Source organism: Biomphalaria glabrata, chromosome 16 (genome assembly GCF_947242115.1).
Source record: "Biomphalaria glabrata chromosome 16, xgBioGlab47.1, whole genome shotgun sequence".
Taxonomy (NCBI): Eukaryota; Metazoa; Mollusca; class Gastropoda; family Planorbidae; genus Biomphalaria; species Biomphalaria glabrata.
In genome coordinates, this window is record NC_074726.1 from 30,627,136 (window position 1) to 30,648,570 (window position 21,435).

At 38.7% G+C, this 21,435-nt stretch overlaps 1 protein-coding gene across 1 annotated transcript in view; it reads left to right on the forward strand.

Annotated features, from left to right (window-relative positions):
• The window catches only part of LOC106078276 (atrial natriuretic peptide receptor 1-like), a 31,086-nt gene extending 20,629 nt beyond the window's left edge, over positions 1-10,457 (forward strand). The window contains exons 5-7 of the mRNA XM_013239122.2: positions 1,725-1,823; positions 2,331-2,422; positions 9,720-10,457. Of these exons, the coding sequence (XP_013094576.2) occupies positions 1,725-1,823; positions 2,331-2,422; positions 9,720-9,785 (257 nt within the window). The 3' untranslated portion in view covers positions 9,786-10,457. The remainder of the gene's footprint in view (positions 1-1,724; positions 1,824-2,330; positions 2,423-9,719) is intronic.
• The last annotated feature ends 10,978 nt before the right edge of the window (positions 10,458-21,435 follow it).

Here is a 21,435-nt window from a genome sequence, read left to right on the forward strand (position 1 = left end):
ATCCAGTGGATATAAAAACAAGCAAATCTAGTGGATATAAAAACAAGTACATCCAGTGGATATAAAACAAGCACATCCAGTGGATTTAAAAACAAGCGCATCCAGTGGATTTAAAAACAAGCGCATCCAGTGGATTTAAAAACAAGCACATCCAGGGGATATAAAAACAAGCACATCCAGTGGATATAAAACAAGCACATCCAGTGGATTTAAAAACAAGTACATCCAGTGGATATAAAAACAAGTACATCCAGTGGATGTAAAAACAAGCACATCCAGTGGATGTAAAAACAAGCACATCCAGTGGATGTAAAAACAAGCACATCCAGTGTATATAAAAACAAGCACATCCAGTGGATATAAAAACAAGCAAATCTAGTGGATTTAAAAACAAGCGCATCCAGTGGATTTAAAAACAAGCACATCCAGTGGATTTAAAAACAAGCGCATCCAGTGGATATAAAACAAGTACATCCAGGGGATATAAAAACAAGCGCATCCAGTGGATATAAAACAAGCACATCCAGTGGATATAAAAACAAGCACATCCAGTGGATGTAAAAACAAGCACATCCAGTGTATATAAAAACAAGCACATCCAGTGGATATAAAAACAAGCAAATCTAGTGGATATAAAAACAAGTACATCCAGTGGATATAAAACAAGCACATCCAGTGGATTTAAAAACAAGCGCATCCAGTGGATTTAAAAACAAGCGCATCCAATGGATTTAAAAACAAGCACATCCAGGGGATATAAAAACAAGCACATCCAGTGGATATAAAACAAGCACATCCAGTGGATTTAAAAACAAGTACATCCAGTGGATATAAAAACAAGTACATCCAGTGGATTTAAAAACAAGCACATCCAGTGGATATAAAAACAAGCACATCCAGTGGATTTAAAAACAAGCGCATCCAGTGGATATAAAAACAAGCACATCCAGTGGATATAAAAACAAGCAAATCTAGTGGATATAAAAACAAGCACATTTACCAATACAAGGACTACGAACAATTTTTTTTCGTTGTTTGGACACAGCTAATGTTAGATTCATTTTGATTACAAATAGTAACTATGTAAGGTTCGAACTCTCAAATAACAATTATTGAAACAAACAATTACGCAGTATTACAGTATCTTTCGTCATATCATACAATTAGGGCGGAGCTTGTTTAGAAAGAACTTGATCAGTCTCTTAACATTTCAAGTTTTGAAAACAAACAAAAAATTTAGCACATCATACAACGTCATAATCTGCTTACCACCACAATCCCCCGTCCTCATGTGGGAGGTTAGGACTAGGGTGCAACAATCTTCAAATTTAAAGAAGCCTCCGAAATGTGTAATGCAAAAACAATTAGGTTTAAAAAAAGGTTATTGAAATAACAAATTGATCACCAATAATCAAGATAGGAAGGAGCGGTGGCTGAGTGGTTAAGCGCCTGGTTTCCTAACCTGGGGTCCTGGAGTCCAATCTCGGTGAGGACTAGGATGTCGAATTTCGGGATTTTTAGGGCGTCCAGCCAACTCTAATGGGTACCTGACTTTAGTTGGGAAAGTAAAGTTGGTCGTTGTGCTGGCCACATGACACCTTGCTCGTTAACCGTTGGCCAAAGAAACATATGACCTTGAACATCATCTGCACTATAGACTTTATTTTAATAATCGAGACAGAACGTACGCCACCTTATCCCCGCCACACGTATCTATTTGACAGGTCCTGTGTGTGCCGGTGTTGTTGGACTAAAGATGCCGAGATATTGTTTGTTTGGAGACACAGTGAACACAGCCTCTCGCATGGAGTCACACGGTGAAGGTAGAATTTTCTTAGGCTGTTAGAAGAAACCAAAGATCTATACGAATGTTTAGTTTTTAGCTTTTACTAAGCTTATGTCAGCCCACTCTTTCTGTTTATCTGTCTGTCTTTCTGTCTGTCTGTCTGGTACAAATCTTATACACATTATATCTCCCACTTTCCTATTCTAATCAAGTTGAAACTTAGCACAGTTATTCACAGTCCACTTTAATTAATTTAAAAAATTAACCAATCAGTTTATAAATTAGTGATAATTAATTTTTTTTATATAGAAAAGGGAAATAGATCTTGCATTATTGAGAGATATGGCAGTAATTGTGCGGCTCTTTTCCATGTATATAAGCTTCTTTTTTTTTTATTGTTTTTAAAAATATTTTTCTTGTTCAGATTTTGATATCGGTATGCTGTTGGGAAGAGCGGTTGGCCACAAACTGAACAATGGGGGTGGTGGTGGGGGGTTTAAGGTCAAATCCTTAAATTTAGTCAGTTGTTTGTTTCTCTTGCCAGCAATGATGATCCACATGAGTCCTTCTGTGAAAACTTTATTAGATCTGTTTGGAACATTTGAAATGACGCCAAGGGGAGAAATCAATATTAAGGTTGGTATTAATTCTAGTCTCAAGTGTGAGTTATCCTCTCTTTAGAAATTGTTGGAAAGACATTATTCAATATGGAAATACTGTGAAGTGCTTTTAAAATTCAATTTTGATCTTTACATATCCTAAACGTTGTATCATATCACAGCTACATACACTATATACTCTGTAACTTTTTTTTTTACCCGGAGATCCCATTTTACATAGTCGAAACTTGGCCACAGCCCGCTTAGTCAGGGACACCCTCAAAGCTTCTCTGAAGGTGCTCAGCATAGACCCGGCTACCTCGGAGACAGAAGCATACTTTTTTTTACCCGGAGACCCCATTTTACATAGTCGAAACTTGGCCACGGCCCGCTTAGTCAGGGACACCCTCAAAGCTTCTCTGAAGGTGTTCAGCATAGACCCGGCTACCTCGGAGACAGAAGCACATGACAGAGATGTTAATCTAGAAAACGCTACACTTGATAACTATAGACGACACCAACACTATAACGCCAGATTCATCAGTCCATTTATTTACACACCCTCATAGTACGAGGTTACACACAACACTGTGATAGGAACTTTCTTACCAAGGGGAATAACTCTACATATTGATAACAAACACATACACATAAAACACAATGTCAACATTAATTACAATTTCTTTTTTTTTTCTTTCATTCATTCATTTCTTCCTCTCTTTCTCTCTTTCATTGTATTTTGAAGGCTAATTAAAACTGAGTATAAGGGCTACATAAGGAAACAAAAATAGATGATAGTACCTCTGACTACCTCGTAATATAGTTTTAGTATAAGTGGAAAACTTTGCAAGTGTCCTTATCTACTATATACAATTCAATTTTCTCAAACATCAAGGAGAATGTGTAGAGTGAGAATAAAGAAAAAAATAAAGTCAACTTTAAAAAGAAATGTAGCACTGTCTGGTATGTTGAAAGTTGCCTTAGCATTGCATACAATAAAACTTGTACAGCAAAATTTTAACAAATCAAAATAATAAATTTTATGTATGCATAATGTAATAGTGTAGGCTACGAACATCAATGACATACAATAAAATGACATGATGTTAGACCTGCACATGTAAATGAACAGATTGGAGCAGTAGATGTCATATGGTAAGAGGAGTATTCTGGAGAGAAATAATTTAATTGTAGTACGTCTTCTGACAGTGTGTGTTCATTAAAGAAATATAATCAAAATTTGAACAAAATGAAAACAAAAAACTGGTATCAGAGAAACGTAAGCAAAGTAGTGTGAAGCGAAAATAGAACCAAGAACAAGTATCATAACAATGAGAGCAAAATATCACGGTTCATCATCCCACACAATATACAAATAAATGTCAATAAGAAACACCCAGATTTCAGCCAATTTTCTTTATGTGCCCGTCTCAACTGATCAGCATTGATATTTGGTGTTTGGTAATGCAGACCTTAGTCACTCATCACAGCGATTCATGTACCTTCGTATCTGGTCAAACATTGGCTGTAAGTTGAAAACTATCTGACTGTCAAACTGTGCACATAGAATGGAGTCAAATGGGTTGTCGACATAGGGTTGATAAGACTAGGAATAGAACAAATATCCTGAGGATAGGAAAGGGGGGGGGGGGGAAACAATAGGTATGGAGCCCTACAGGCTAAGAATGTAGGGCTCAAAAGACGCCATGAATGGAGTCAATTGTTCTGAGGATGTTATGGTGGTAAATTGCCCCGCCAAAAGACTTGTACTGTCAGACTGTCACCTTGTTTCTTCACTAGTTCTGTATTCTCTGATGGTCACGTTGGTGTTAACAGTGGCAAGTGTAGATAGCATCTTTCTGTTGGTGTTGTCAGGGCCGGTCTTAGCGATTGCGGGGCCCTATGCGAAACTGATTGCGCGGGGCCTAGTCTGTGTGGAAATAAGGATAATAAGTGAAAATTAAGATTTTGTATAAGAAACAAAAATCGACTTTACTAAGTTAAAAATTGCGATCTGTACTTTACAAACATTGTAACCAATGGCATATTTATAAGCTAGTGACCAGGAGCGGACTGGCTATATGGGCATTAGGGCACATGCCAGGTGGGCCGGTACCCAAATGGGCCGGTAGGGCCACCGATTGAAGCCACTATGGCACATTTCAAATTGTTAAAGGTTTTATAATATTCTTATTATATTATTTTTTTTTTTTAAATAAAAGGCCCTCTGAGCGTCATGTTTAAACAAAAAGTCTTTCACAGACATTACAGTGTAATACTATTTTATCTAACACATTTTCCGAAAATAAAATGTAGAATGTAGACAGTGCTACTAGTAGGCTTCATAATTTTAGGGCCTACATAATTGCTGATTTATTGCTTATTAAGATATAGAGTTCACCGTATGCATGCATATCGATACATTATCAAACTTAAGGATTTTTAAGGACCGAGACACCTAGACATGGATGCCCATCACATGATAGAGAATTTGTGGGCCGAATTTTATAGAAATGCCCGGGCCGATTTTGACACCCAGTCCGCCCCTGCTAGTGACTATAAAAGTAAATAAAGTATTGGAACTTCCGATTAAGGTATAAATTCGCATGAGAGCTGACAATGCCTTTTGTCCTTTTATCACGCGTAGGATTGGCGTTTTCCGCAATTAATGACACCCACAACTGACTATTTTGTCTTTTTTTCTAGAGATTTTTAAGAGTTTTCAGGAGATTTTAATAAATTCAGGAAATTTCCAGAAGTTATTCGTATATATTTTGCAATTTAATAATTACACCCTGAATAAGTGCGGGGCCTATGAAAGCGCGGGGCCTAAGACCGGCCCTGGGTGTTGTAGGCATTCACCAGAAATACACATAGTCTCATACGCCCAGGTTTAAAAAAAAACGTTCTTCCCACACAAAGAAGATAAAATGTAGTGGGGTAAAGAAATGTTGACAATGCTCTGCAGTCTGATCAATGTAGTTGGGAAACAAGACCGGGGGGGGGGGGGGGAGAGGAAAATGCAGTGCTATTTTCAAACTTGATGTACATCATATGAATCAAGAGTGACTCGAAGGCGATACGAGAATGTAATGCCAGTTGTTAATGAAAACAATGTCTCTATACACAGCAAACTTGTGACTAGAGCAGATAGATTCACATTGTCTTCGACTAACACACAGATGTTTCCTTCTGGTCGCTAAGATCAAAAGGTCACTAAGTAAAATATTCTGCCTAATATTTCGACACAGGTGTATTCACTTTGTTTTTTCAGTGACAGGAACTGAAAGTAGCCTCCACACACACACAGTCAGCTACAGTATGATTATAATTCTCTCTGACCGTGACCTTGAAGAAATAGTGTCCAAACTATACTATCATCTCTACTACACATGTGTAACTTCAAAATTCGAGCACATTCTAGAAGCGGGTCAGCCTTGAATTTCTCTACCACTGTCAATTAAAAAAAGATTCATGGCTATACTTGATCGTGCACGGCCCTCATGACCTCGTTGTGAAATCTTTCTCTCTGTTGTCTCCAGTAAACGGACAAATTCCCTTTGCGTCCTCTACAACTTTGAGCGTCTCTGTCAGATTCTCCCAGCTGTCAGGACATTTAGACAAAAGATGTCTATATGACCCACAAGATAAGCATCTCAAAACATTTCCATCACGACCTAATGGGTTTAAACCTTTCTTTCTTGGTTGAGAGAACTGATCTCGAGCAATGTTTCTGACTTGACCTTCACCTCTAAAGTGACTTCCACCTTTATAGAGTCTACTTCCATGATGTTCCACTTTTGGCTTGCTGGTAGATTTCAACTGATCTTTGTCTCGTCTTTCACGTCTGCTGTACTTCAACTGTTGTTCACCTCGTCTTCCCAAACTTCTCAACGGTTCATGTTTCTTGAAGTTTTCACGTCTGCTGTGGTTCAACTGTTGTTCACCTCGTCTTCCCAAACTTCTCAACGGTTCATGTTTCTTGAAGTTTTCACGTCTGCTGTAGTTCAACTGTTGTTCACCTCGTCTTCCCAAACTTCTCAACGGTTCATGTTTCTTGAAGTTTTCACGTCTGCTGTGGTTCAACTGTTGTTCACCTCGTCTTCCCAAACTTCTCAACGGTTCATGTTTCTTGAAGTTTTCACGTCTGCTGTGGTTCAACTGTTGTTCACCTCGTCTTCCCAAACTTCTCAACGGTTCATGTCTCTTGAAGTTTTCACGTCTGCTGTGGTTCAACTGTTGTTCACCTCGTCTTCCCAAACTTCTCAACGGTTCATGTCTCTTGAAGTTTTCACGTCTGCTGTGGTTCAACTGTTGTTCACCTAGTCTTCCCAAACTGCTCAACGGTTCATGTTTCTTGAAGTTTTCACGTCTGCTGTGGTTCAACTGTTGTTCACCTCGTCTTCCCAAACTGCTCAACGGTTCATGTTTCTTGAAGTTTTCACGTCTGCTGTGGTTCAACTGTTGTTCACCTCGTCTTCCCAAACTGCTCAACGGTTCATGTTTCTTGAAGTTTTCACGTCTGCTGTGGTTCAACTGTTGTTCACCTCGTCTTCCAAAACTGTTCAATGGTTCATGTTTCTTGAAGTTTTCACGTCTGCTGTGGTTCAACTGTTGTTCACCTCGTCTTCCCAAACTGCTCAACGGTTCATGTTTCTTGAAGTTTTCACGTCTGCTGTGGTTCAACTGTTGTTCACCTCGTCTTCCCAAACTGCTCAACGGTTCATGTTTCTTGAAGTTTTCACGTCTGCTGTGGTTCAACTGTTGTTCACCTCGTCTTCCCAAACTGCTCAACGGTTCATGTTTCTTGAAGTTTTCACGTCTGCTGTGGTTCAACTGTTGTTCACCTCGTCTTCCAAAACTGTTCAATGGTTCATGTTTCTTGAAGTTTTCACGTCTGCTGTGGTTCAACTGTTGTTCACCTCGTCTTCCCAAACTGCTCAACGGTTCATGTTTCTTGAAGTTTTCACGTCTGCTGTGGTTCAACTGTTGTTCACCTCGTCTTCCCAAACTGCTCAACGGTTCATGTTTCTTGAAGTTTTCACGTCTGCTGTGGTTCAACTGTTGTTCACCTCGTCTTCCCAAACTGCTCAACGGTTCATGTTTCTTGAAGTTTTCACGTCTGCTGTGGTTCAACTGTTGTTCACCTCATCTTCCAAAACTGTTCAATGGTTCATGTTTCTTGAAGTTTTCACGTCTGCTGTGGTTCAACTGTTGTTCACCTCGTCTTCCCAAACTGCTCAACGGTTCATGTTTCTTGTAGCCAGCCGCCCATAAAGCCTCCTCATTCTCAGACAAATGCCTCGGCTCAAGTTTGATACAGGCATCGAACTTTTTCCCTTTACTAACCTCTCCTTTGAACTTTCTAAGAGATGCCTTCGCTTCTTCATACAGCGTCTCCTGACGAGCAAAGTTCAAAGTTCATACCTGTGAGAAGTAGCATCTTCTCAGTTTGCGTAATTCTTGCCTTTCTGAGCAGCTTGAAGGCTAGAATCTCAGGTAACATCTTCATTCGTCTCTGTTCTAATCTCCTATACTTTGTGTCAAACTCTGAGATAAAATCATGTATGGATTGATTTTCTCTTTGCCTGAAGTTTTCAAAATCATCAAATTTATCAATACTGTCTGCCAGGTCGTCTTTGGCCAAGTTCTTGTCAAGAAACTTTAACAGATTCTCGAAACCTTCCTGACACTTGAGCTCCGACAGCTCTAATTGCTCAAATACCTTCTCTCTATTCCTTGACTCACTGCCTTGTGGTAAAGAAATGGGCTACGGCTATCGCTCTTTTCTCTTTCTTTAGCTCCGTGATTTCATTCCATGCTCGCAGTTCTTTCTTATATAATTCATAAGACATCTCTTTCAAAAAGGAAGGAATCTCAATTCTTGTAGCCATTATCACTTTAACTAGGATCAACTAAGTAAATACGTTTACTTACACGCTCTGCTACCACTTGTTAAGCTAGAGACGCTACACTTAATAACTATAAACAACACCAACACTATAACGCCAGATTCATCAGTCTATTTATTTACACACCCTCATAGTACGAGGTTACACACAACACTGTGATATGAACTTTCTTACGAAGGGTAATAACTCTACATATCGATAACAAACACATACACATAAAACACAATGTCAACAAGAGCATCATGATGTTGCGCTGTGAAAACTGGCGCACAGGTTGCTGAGGAAAAGAGAACCACGCTGGCGGAAGAAAAACGCCAGAGAAGAAAAGCAAGGCCCACGACACTAGCTCCAGCTGGAATAACCTGCCCAGTGTGCAGCCGAACATTCCGGGCTCACATAGGTCTCACCAGCCACATGAAGAGACATAAAACCCCCCAGTGCAAAGCTCTCAGCCCCCTAAATGACAAAGTGGTCATCATCGAACCACGATGGACGAACTATATATATATAGAAAAAAAAAAAAACAGTTTGTTGAAGGAGCCTATATTGAAGTTATAACTTTTGTTTAAGAGTTTAAAAATTAAAAAGGTAAAAACCTGGATGAGGTTGATAAGATGTTATAAGAATATTTATGGTCCATTCTATATTTGTAAGTAGCTGCCTCAAAGTCTCCATACACAACAGTTTCTAATCAGTTTCTTGTGTTTGTGGTGAGATTCATAACGAGCTGAGTCCGAATTCTACCAAATAGGAAGACTGAACTACAGTCAATAATTGTTGTTCAATAACCCATGATTGTAAGTGTAATCTGTTTGTATAACCAGTACTTAGGATATCTTCTTTGTCCGATCATTGGTTTATGTTCATCATTTGTGAATATTTGAATGGACTTCATTCACCAATCGTAAACAAACAACATTTAGCCACGTGGTTCTCTCTCTCTCTTCTATACAAACTACGTAATGCACACAGACTGTCACGTGACAGTGTTTTTTTTTCATTGTTTTATCAATATTATCACGTGGCTAAATGTTGTTTGTTTACGATTGGTGAATGAGGTCCATTAGCTGCTCTTGCGTTGGTGTTGGTTCATCAGTGTTTAATCTTCGTCCACGCACAAAAGAGTTCAACACCCAATGGAGAATATCCAAGTAAAATATTGTCTTCAAATCTTCAGTTTAGGACGTCTAAAGTAGTATGTAATAGACATATTAAACAGCAGTGAGGGGCGAGTCGATTATTATATAATAAAATTACTTTATCGGATAAATAAAATACTGAAAACTTTCAATTTCACCATTTCACTGTAGTGGATATATAATAAAAGTTTAATCAAGATTTTGTATATATTGAAATAAGCTATAATATTTCATGCTTTACATGTAGCCCATTTATATATCAGAAAAGTTTTTTTTTCCTCAGGGTAAAGGACTTATGAAGACCTACTGGTTAACCAAAGAGAGACAACTCTGTGAAGTCGTAAACTGAAAGCTAGAAGAGTTTAAGCCCTTGCTTCAACTTGCCGAGACGTGACTGAAATATGAACATTTGCTCAAATTGCTGAGCGGTTGTGTTACAGTGTGTGTTCGGTGACAGCAGTCTGCTTCTTCTGAACATAGGATATAGTGTCAATGTATTCCAGACTGTGTCAAGCTGACTTTTTCACTGCAGGGCCGGCCTTAAGCCACTGCTATCTATGCGGCCGCGGTGGGCTCCGCACCTTCATTCGCCCGCGCTATATCTAGGTGTAAATTTTTAAATTAAATAACTTTGTCTTATTATTTAACAGGTTTTACGCGGCCATCCTGATTTTCCAGGAGCTCATGAAAATCTCCTGAAATAGCAAAATATACGAAAATGTCATGGAAATCTCCTGAAATTATTAAAATCTCCTGAACACTCATACTAATCTCCTGATAAATATACAAAATTTTCATTTTGTGGTGTCATTCAATATGGATAAAGACAATCCTACTCGCGATTTAAAAAAAAAACGGCATTGTCAGCTTTCATTTAATAAAAATGTAATATCAGCGCGAATTTAAACCAAAACAAGAATTTCCAATACTTTATTTACTTTAAGAGTCACTGACATATAAATAAAGATCTTAATCTTTTTCGATCTCTTAACAAAAAAAAAAAAAAAAAGCGATATTTTGCTAGTCGATAGTAAATAAAAAAGGCAGATCTGAATGTTTTATCGGCTTTTTTTGTTGGAAAACTACTATCTACTGTAGATGGTTCGTAAAGTTAAATTTTAACTTGATTTTGTACTTTTCGAGGATAAATAAAATGCAAAGGCGAATTCATTTTCTAATACAAAAATTTTCACTTATTAATTATCCTTATTCCTACCCGGACTGGGCCCCGCGCAATCCGTTTCGCATAGGGCCCCGCAACCTGTAGGGCCGGCCCTGGATATATGTTTTGTACTAATGTCGTCTATTTAAAGAGAGATTGGTGCAAGTTAAAATTAGGACCTTTATTTGTATTCGGGAGAAGCCCCGGACTCCAATATGTGTTGACCCTAATTATTTAGCTGTTTATGGGGACTATAATGGATCGGGATGTGGGTAGGCTCTGGGTGGGGCGAGGAATCACGTGACCCAGGGTGGTGACGCGGAGGCCAGATAAGAATACAGACTTGAAAGCGCTTGGAGTGCTTGAAAATCAAAGATGTTACACTGGAACCTGGTCCCTGCTAGTCGATGGCGCCGGGTCGGGGTCCGAGGTTGAGTCCTCCTCGGGGGTTATCTATGTTTCGCCATATTTTCTTCACCTTCTCTTAATAACCTTGGCACCGTAGTGCTGCTATTATTAGGTGTCATATATCATGTTTACTCATAATTTGTGTCAGTACTAAAAGCTGCAAATTCATTTATGTTCCAAATAGTGTATGCCAATTTAGTACATTTTTGTTTTACAAGCCACCCCCTACGAATTGTTTGACATAGGATTTTATGTAAATGAGATGAGTTCAAATGTTGCGTCATTTCCCACTGACAAATCAGACACTCTGTGGGCAGATGGTGTGTGATCTATCACAGAGTCAGAAATGAAGCAAAACCCTTCCCTCCACCCCCACCTCTTGAGTTTAATAACAATGTAAAACAAGCAAAATATAAAGGGAAGAACAGCATAGTTGCTGCCATATATCTCAATGTCTCCTTTTTCTATTTACAATTAAGTAATTCCCTCTTATTAATTAACTAATCGGGTTTTTTTTATTTTCCGATTGATTCATGTGAATAGTTGCTAAAACGTTGCAACTTTATACGTCAATGGAAGGAGAGAGAAATAACGTGTACAAAATTTGAAATTGTCTTTTGTTTTTCAATCTTTATTGCTCATGTTATATCAATACAACCAAATAACAATCAATACAACCAAATAACAAAGTGGTAGATGCGTTTGGCGACCAAATACCTATACAAATAATATACATATAGACCCGCTGGATAATTTTAATTGCCAAATGTCGTTGTAATTAAATTAAAAGTTTATCTTCTCTTTTGTGTCTTCTGGATGATTCGTGTTGTATGTATGGTGTTGTCTGTTGTGCATAGTGTACATTGTAATGACGTCATCGGTGTATTGTGAAATACTCTCTAATGCACAACTTCATCTGTGTATCCGTTTCGAAGAACGAGATTTTCTTCTTGTTTTTTTTTTTTTTTTGTAAATACACACTTCCTGTACATTAAAGATTGAAGTGCATTCACTTCCTTTCGCAAAGTGGACTGTAATAAACACATTAAACCAACATGAGCTTCAATAAACACAATGATTTTATTAGTGTCTATTTATGTTCTTTACTCCAGCCACTTGTTCTCTATCTTCTGACTTCCTTTTACACACAGTCCTGACACACTGCTGTTCACTCAAGCATGTACACTCCAGGTCCACTGGTCATTTCATACACAGGCACACACACTGCACTACCAGCCACGCAAAACACATACACTTGCTGTCACAACTCCCTCCTTGAAAGCGTTGAGATATCAATTGACTATACAAATGATTTCTGTCTCACTATAAACAAATTAGTTAACTGAATACATGTTTAACACAACACAATGTTCAATTGATAATATTATCAATAGTAACAATATAAATTATAAAATGTGTAGTAAACAAACCAAGAGTCTAGGTTTACAAATAGACATTAATTATATCGAAATTGCATAATAATAAAAAGATATACATGTATCTAATTATCTGCGTCAGGGTAACGTACTGGTGGCCGAACTTGCCTACCATATCGAGTTATTACAGGCGGCGGATTGGTAGTGTTAGTCTGTTCCTGTTGTACATTTGTATCGCTCACGTTCTCTGGCTGTGTGGTTTGACCATTAATGACTCTCTCTGGGGTGTCCATTTCAAAAATATCAGGCATGACCCTTGATTTTGTACACGTGTCTCTTAACATTCTTCTATTTCTTCGGTATGTTATCCCATTCGGTGTTTTTACCCAGTAGGATCTCGGGGTCTCCGCTTCTGAGATGACCACTGATGGTTCACATAAATCGCCAGGCTTCTTTTGCATCCACACTTTGCTCCCAGGCTGAATATGTGGTCGCTCGGTGCGCCTCGCTGTTTTGTTGTAATATTTTGCTTGATTACTTTTTCTTGTTTTCCAAGCATTTTCTGGGAGTTGAGGTCTGCGACAGGCCTCCGTTGTCGGAAGATTTGTCCTCAGACGGCGGCCCATGAGCAGCCGTGCAGGTGAAGGTCCATCAGGGCATGGAGCGTTTCAAAATTGCAAGAGGGCCATATATATGGGTCTTGACCCGACGTTCTAGCTTTATTTAGAAGCTGTTTCACTGTTTGTATGGCCCGTTCTGCCATACCATTAGATTGTGGAAATCTGGGGCTAGACGTAATGTGCTTAAATCCCCAGCTTTTAGAAAATTTCAGAAATTCTTCACAAGCAAATGAGGTCACCGAAATGTTGAAAAAAACAACTGTTTCTAGGCATGTGTATGTTTAGTAACAAAACTAATAAATTTAGGGGATGAAATTTTGCAAAAAAAAATTTTAAAAATACGGTTTAGCGAACGTGCCAAGATATTTTTTTTTTTTTTACCTGCCAATGTAGGAATGCCGCTGTTTTGTTTTTGTGCTGTCACATTGCTGTCTGTCTGTCGTTAGAGCTCACAGATTAAAATAGTAAATTTCCCCTTCAGACCTTGTGATCTATTGGGTCTTCTGTTTTATGGCCAACGGTTAACGAGCAGGATGGCATGTGGTCAGTACAATAACCAACCACCTTTACTTTTCCCAACTAAAGTCAGGTATCCATTAGAGTTGGGTGGACTCAGGGGCGTCATATATATTCTGAAATCATTCAGCTACCGCGCTCCCATTTATATATATTCATTGTTAAATATACAAATGGTTTTTAAGTACGTTCAACTCAGTTTGACGTAATAACGGACTTGCAAGGGCCATCTACGAGTTCATATCACATGTTTGTATAAAGTTTAAGAGCTTCCTTTATTGTTTTGTTTCTTTTACAGCATCCATCTCCACTCCTCCCGTACTATGGCGAGGATTGCGGCGGTGAGGGTTTGAAACCGAGATCTTATAAACGTTTGCATCCTGGAGACTGTTAACGAGAAGGCAGCCATCTTATTTCTAAGAACACTTCGAAGTTCCTTATTAGTGGTATATCAAATATGCAACCAGCATACATTATTTTAAAAGACGTATATACTTTTATATATGTATATTAAAAATCGTAATAACGACGAAGTCTAAGGGAAATAAGTCTGGTTGCTTTTACATTATCTGGTTGTTTCCCTTGTCTCATCTGATATCTAAACCAGATGACTCAGTGTGTGATAGTGTTAAATGTAATCGATTCTTATTCCATTTTTTTTCAAGTGTAATCGAATCACCTTGACAAACAAAGTAATAGAAATAAAAAAATACACAAACCACTAGATGTACGATTATTATGAGTTATATTAGTAACTAAAGTTTAACGCAACGTAAAGAGGCTAGTTTGGTTATTGCGGAAATTGCGGCCATAAAGTAATTCGGATATGTAACTATATTTAATATTGGATGCTGACTGCAGAGCTAGAGAGGAAGGATCCTAGCAATGGAATTGAGATGTTACAAAAAGATCCTAGGGATCACGTACAAAGACGGCATCTCAAATGAAGAGATTAGAAACAGGATTTATACAGCTTTTGGTCTTTGGAACCAGCTATGACCTGCTAACCACTGTCAGAAAAGCAAACTAGAACTCTATGGGCGTATCACAATATCACGGCTCGTAAAACTTTCCTCCAAGGAACAGTACCAGGAAGAAGAAGAAGAAAAAGCAGACAAAAAAAAAAGCAATAAAACTTAAAAGAATGGACAGGCCTGTCATTAAAAGAAATTCTACCCAAGGCAAAAGACAAACAGGAATGGCGATGTGCAGACCAAGGGGTAGATGAAGGTGAAGGTCGTGTTTAGGAAAGTGTTTATTAACTCTTTCTCTCCTAACCGACGATACAAAAGTAGATTCCATCAGAATGTGGTAAATAATTACGGGGAGAAAGAGTTAATGTTATGGCACGATTAGGAATTCATTGTTTGTTTCATAGAAAAGGAAAAGTTTTGACCTAGAGACAATCACGTGACTAGTATAAACAAGACTTGGATTTGAGGAAGAATATATATATATATATATATATATATCTTGAGACGGGGCAGAATCTGGTGTGGCTAATCAAGCCAATTCTAGAACGGCAGACTTTGCCACAAGAATAGCGAAATGTAAACAGACTACTTTTGACGGCTTTAGAGAGAAGCAGCTTTTTATGGGCGTAGAGATTCAACTTGACGACTTTCGATGGTTCCCTTCATTACTATTAAACTTCTTGTTCGACATTCGCTATCAGCGTCGACTAACTTCTAGTGTTGGCCTTTCGACTTGTGTTATTGGATTTCGTTATTTGAGAGTTACCTCCGTTTGACTTATCCGCATAAGACACAGCGCGGAAGCGCCTAACATTAGAAACAAGGGTTTACTGTTATTGAAAGCATTCTGCGTGTTTCTTTGTTCAACAAGTCTTAACCTCACTCATGAAAATTCTCATTTGAATCTGATCACAGGGGCGTAGCTAGGAATTTGCCATCATTTGGGGGCCCGGGGGTGGGCTTGACCTCTTTGGGGGCCCTTTCATTTTGCGTAATATATAATATTTAATATAAAAAAAAACACTCAAGTGAGGGCCTGGGGGGATTTCCAAATGTTCCCCCTCCCCCCTCCCATCCTAGCTACGCTTCTGATCAACAGCCAAGTATTTCATCAGCCGCAACGTCCCAGAAGCCGATTCGGACAGTGACGCCAGTTTAATGTTGTAGTTATTTTAATAATGCTGATTTAGCAATCACCAATTTAGTTGTTGTTGTTGTTGTTTTTTTAGGTTGATGATTACACACGCGTGTAATTACGTGATTACATCGGCAGGCGTTGGCTCAACGGGCAAAAATGCTGATGATTAATCTTTATTTTTTTCCACGCGTATGTATCAGTCCGAGACCTCGCTACAAGGCTCGCGCATTGATATTTGCACAATGTGTCTACTGTACAATTCCTTTTTTTGGCTTTCTTTCGAAGTTAACGCTTAGCACGTGTAATTTATCCTCGAGATGAGGACCAGGCGTCAGATATAGACTCCAGGTGGCATGACATTCAAACACTGCCTGTCATCTACCTGGGTGATGACGTCACGGCCCAGGCAATTAAGATTGAATCATTCCTCAGATACCCTTTTTTTTTTCTTGCGTTTATTTTCGGTTTATGCTTAATTGTTTCGTGCTTTGCAAATTAATAATTTTCAAGGTTATCGTGATCTAGATCTAGTCATATATAACTCCTCCCTCCTTCGTGGTCGAAGATGAGCGCATTTCTCATTTCCTACGGACTCGAAGACGGCTGTAAAGTCCAATCCTCGCTTTACAAAGCCGGCCGCATACGTGGCATGGGTGGGTTTATACGCAATCTAATTACACACACACAAAATAACTCAAGACACACAAACACACAAAATAACATTAGACCTCATTCACCAAAACGAATGGTCACGTGATAGTATTGATAAAACAACGCAAAAAAAAACTGTCACGTGGTAACCATTGTTGATTAAAATTAGATCGTAATTTGTATAGAAGAGATAGGCAAACACGTGACTCGATGTTGTTTGTTTACGATTGGTGAATGAGATCCATTATATATAAAACACTGAACCATAATCTTGAAACACAAAAACAAAATCTAATAAAATACTCAGAAAGACACAAAGATAAAGGCACATTCCTCGCCCCATATGCTAGGACAAATTTGTACAAGTACTCCTTCTTCCCTAGTGCTATTAGAGCATGGAATGGGTTGCCTGAGCCAGCCAGGAAAACCAGTGACTTGGCAGAATTTAAGTCATTGGTTAACATGCATGACTAGATGCATGACGCGTAGGACGTAATCATCTTCTTTTTTTTGAAGTAACGTCAATATAAGATAAGTTAAATACACACTCGCTACATGCACAAACACACACTTGCTACATTTACAAACACACTGACTACATGCACAGAGATACTTTAGGGACATACACATTTACTACATTCACAGATACCTACTTGCTACACACACACACACACACTTGTTCATACACTTTTTTTTTTGTTTCTTTGACATTAAGGACTTTAACACCTGCAAAATTTGTTTTGTTTTCAGAATTTGAGCCTGTTAACTTTTTTTTTTTTTTTAAAAAGACGAATTGGTTCAGAGACCAATGAACGAAACAAAACTTAACTTGAAAAAAAAAAAAACTACCTTCGTCTCTTAATGGATAAGGGCGGAGTGGTGGGGGCGTCAAATAGGGTGGGGGGTGGAGGGAGTAGGGCAGTTTCTTAACTATGAACTACTTTTATTTAAATTAATTATTTTAAGCCCAACATTTTTTATTTTTGTTTGCGGAAGCTGACAATTGGGACTAGCAGTAATTCGCCCTTGCGGAGTGTCACCAGAGAATGCCTAGCATGTCTTCCAAAGCTGCATACACTTGTCCAGCTTTTCCCAAACTGTATTTCGCGGAAACCTTAGTGTTCCCCCCAAGTTCGATTAGGTGTTCCACGCAGACGTACACGTGGATTAATCTCTAAGTAAATGCAGGGGGCGGGGGGGGGGGGAAGATTCTTGGTAACAAATAACATCTCTATGATCTTTGAACTGACCTAGATTCTGACTCGAATTTTAAACAAAGATACAATAGAAGATCCACCATAAATGATTTCTGGTCAAGTTTTTCTGAAGAGTTGCTGTGACGATCACACTTGCCGGGATTATGTTATCAAACTTGATAATTCAAAGAAGTGAAGAAAGAAACATCTCTCTGTATTTTCTTCAAAACTTCTTTAATAATACTTCTTCAACTTTCACATAAAATGACTTCTCAATTCAATAACAACTTAACTTGATACTTCGAAATAAAACTTAAAGATACATGAAACTTCACTTAGTATAACTTCAACTTCAACTCCAAGTAATATAACTTCAGATAATATTACTTCAACTAATAAAACTTTAATTAAATGGACCCGCTAACATCACAAAACTTAACTAAACCTTTACTAAGATAGGACTTAAGCGATAACTAAGCGAGGACCATCGCTCTACAAGAGCTACTACTATGCGAGGACCCCGTCTAACTGACTTTCGCCTAATTTATACTTTCTTTGATCGTACGTTCCAGAATCATGGAGCCTTCTCAGATAATTATTTTAGTAACTTTGACCTTCTAGAAGCTGACGTGTGCTATTTTTTTTCCTTTAACCTCTTTCTTTGATTGGATACCTAAAATTAACTTGTTTACGCTGGACACTTGCACTGGTTTGAACTCTCTTCTAGAAACTGGACGAAATAGGTCACAGACTCGACTCGTGACAGTTGCACACTATTTTAAAACAGTTAGTCAACAGAAGTCTCTAATGTTGCAACAAAATCTAATTATAGAAACTAGCTTGGCGCCAGATGTTAGAATTTAGCTTACCAGCTTCATGCATAATATCCAGAAGTTATGCTCTTCAAGGACACAGTACCCTCAAAGCATCTCAATCTTTATTATAAATAGATATCATATCTATATATTTAAGTTTTATCCATCCATTGCAATGGCGCTACAGCCCATGGAGGGCTCTGGCCTGCTTCAACACATCCCTCCATTCAGTCTCCACGCCCTAACCCCCAAACTGTTGCAGATCTGCCTCCACATCATCAATCCATCGCATTCGGGGTCTGCCTTTGGGTCGCCTGCCTTTTGGTTTTAGCCAGTATACAGTTTTATACTTGAAAAAAATAAATGCTTCATTTAGAATATGGTTTTAAATATTTATTTTTATTTATATATAAAAAAAAAACTCGAACTTAAAATATAATCAAGGTGTTCCCCTAAATTATCCGAATGTGCGAAGTGTTCCACTAAGGAAAAAGTTTGAGAACCACTGCTCTGGTCAATCCACAAGCTCCAACAAGATACTGGCCTTTAAAACACCCCTACAGAAGAAAAAAAAACACAATATGATGAGCTGCCTAATCTGGACACTAGATCTTAGTTCAACTCACATCTAGGTCTAGGCGACTCAGCTCTCCAGCAAGAAAAGAAAAAAATGTTCAATAAACAAATCTAAGGGATTCTGGGATGTATTCTTAAAATAGATTTTGTTTTCCCTTGTATAATAAACATGTAGACTGGTTGATTATTTTATATTTTTGTTATAAAAGTAAACAATATCGAAGTAGTAAGTGGTTCAATTACTTGTTAAATCAAAACTGAGAATTTGGAAGTCAGCTGTAGTTTAGAGACAGAGAGGGGAGAGAAGAAGGAGAAAGAAAGAGAGAAAAAGAGAGAGAGAAAAAAAAAAGAGAGAGATAGAGCTGTACGGGTTAGCAAGAAGTCAAAGTCAAACGAAAGGTTGGGGGGGGGGGGTAGGTGTCAAGAAAGAACTGTTTATATTTTTACATTAATAAGCCCAGCATTAAACTTGTATAACTTAATGGTTTATTTCTTTTTATTCACCTCATATTTACCTAATAAAATACTTAGAAAAACACAAGATAATGGCACATTTATTATTCCACATGCATTTGTGGGATTTATAAATGCACATACTGACCTAGTGTCATTAGAGCATGCAACGGGTTGCCTGAATCAGATAGAGAAAAAAAAAACTGGTTAACAAGTATAACTAGATTGACGCGTGAATACGCTAATGACGTAATTATCTTCTCAGTTGAACTAACGTCCGTAATTTATAAGATAAGATATAGGGATTCCCCGAAATGTTTACTTGCTTTGATTTCAATATAATGTGTGAATTATTTGACATTCATGTCTAAAGACAGCCTCCTATCATATCGCTTTGTTCAATTATCATTAATAAGTATACATTTCATTGGCGTCTGTTATAATTTAGCCCAATTAGTATGAATAAGACAATACTTAGTTTGTCTCCCCCCCCCCCCCGCCCCCCCCCCCCCCCTCGTAAACGATAGCAAATTGCAGATAACAGCCAGGGAGAAAATAGGGCGCCCCTGCTGCGCCCGGATGAGTTGCTGCTCCTCCCTGAGAATGTCAGGCAAGTGGGCGGCACTCATGTTGCTGCTAAGTGAGCTGTAGGTCACTCTGGACAAAGTGACCCCTGTCTGACCCCCCTCCGTTGGGCTTGTTGCCGCTACGTGCTCAAAATACCCGCAGGAAATGTCATATAATTACCTCCCACCTCCTCTTTCACGTACTCACACCCCCCCCCCTCTTACCCATCCCACCTCACGCTGTAGTTCCATCGTTAAGATTTTCCTCTCCCAGTGGTGTAGTCAAACCTGTAATTACCCTCGCACCTCAGACGGCATCGCCCCTGTTTTTTGGCCTCGACCTCAAGCCTAATGGTCTTAACATCCAACACCAGCTGGCGTGGAAGAGTGACGTTGCTAATCTAAAGGCGCTATATATCCCTTCAATTTGCTACAGCAATAAAACAATAGAATTTCAGATTTCAATAAATGAAGTACTTCAGGGTTATAACTAACTTTCTTATTTGTTACAATAATGGTTAAAAATCGCGATTTCGTAAGAGCTTATTTGTTATGTTGTTCCCCCCTCCTTTTTTATTAAACCCGATTTTGTAATGCAAAGAATTTTTCTTTTTCAGTAGCATATAGCTTTCACTCGAAATTTTAGTACAACAGTTAGTAGTTCTCATACCGTGACAGTAATTTTCCCCATCTTTAGTTTTATTGGTTCAAATTGACTTTTTTTGTTCCTGCTAGGAAATTATAGACATAGTTTTGATTATTTAGATGTAAATGAAGGAGGCGCGGTGGCTGAGTGGTAAAGCGCTTGGCTTCCGAACCAGGGGTCCCAGGCTCGAATCCTGGTGAAGATTGGGATATTTTTACTTTCGGGATCTTTATGGCGCCTCTGACATTAGTTGGGCAAAGTTGGTCGTTGTGCTGGCTACATGACACCCTCCTCGTTATGCATTGGCTTAAGAAACAGATGACCATTCTGCCCACAAATCGCAAGGTCTGAAAGGGAAACTTTACTTGATCTGTAAGAACTCATAAGGCGTACAGAAAGCACTCAAGCTTCTGACCATCACAAACTCTACAGACCCTGGTTAGATGTATTACAGTATTCAACTTAAAGATGTTTAATTGTGTAGATCTATGTGTGTTTGCGTGTTCTGGGTGCTTGAAACTGTGTGTGTGCACGCGTGCGGGACTGATGTGTGTTATAAGCGTGAGACTGCGCCCAACGTGACCTTGGATGTAATTATAGAGCGAAGGTCACAAGTGAGTTAGGTCAAAAACTTGTACTGTCTGCCTATCTGTGACATATAATTACACACGCACTGACACAGACTCGCAGGCCTGTTCACTCGGTCATACAAACATACAAGCATTCAACAAACAGTTTTTCAAGGACGCCTGAAACGTATCAGGAATGGTACTCAAAGAAATAGTGTTGGCCTCCTTTGGTCTAAGCACCATTGCGTCTTAGCACGACGGTGTTTTAGCACCACTGTGTCTCAGCACGACTGTGTCTTACCACCTTTGTGTCTTAGCACCACTGTGTCTCAG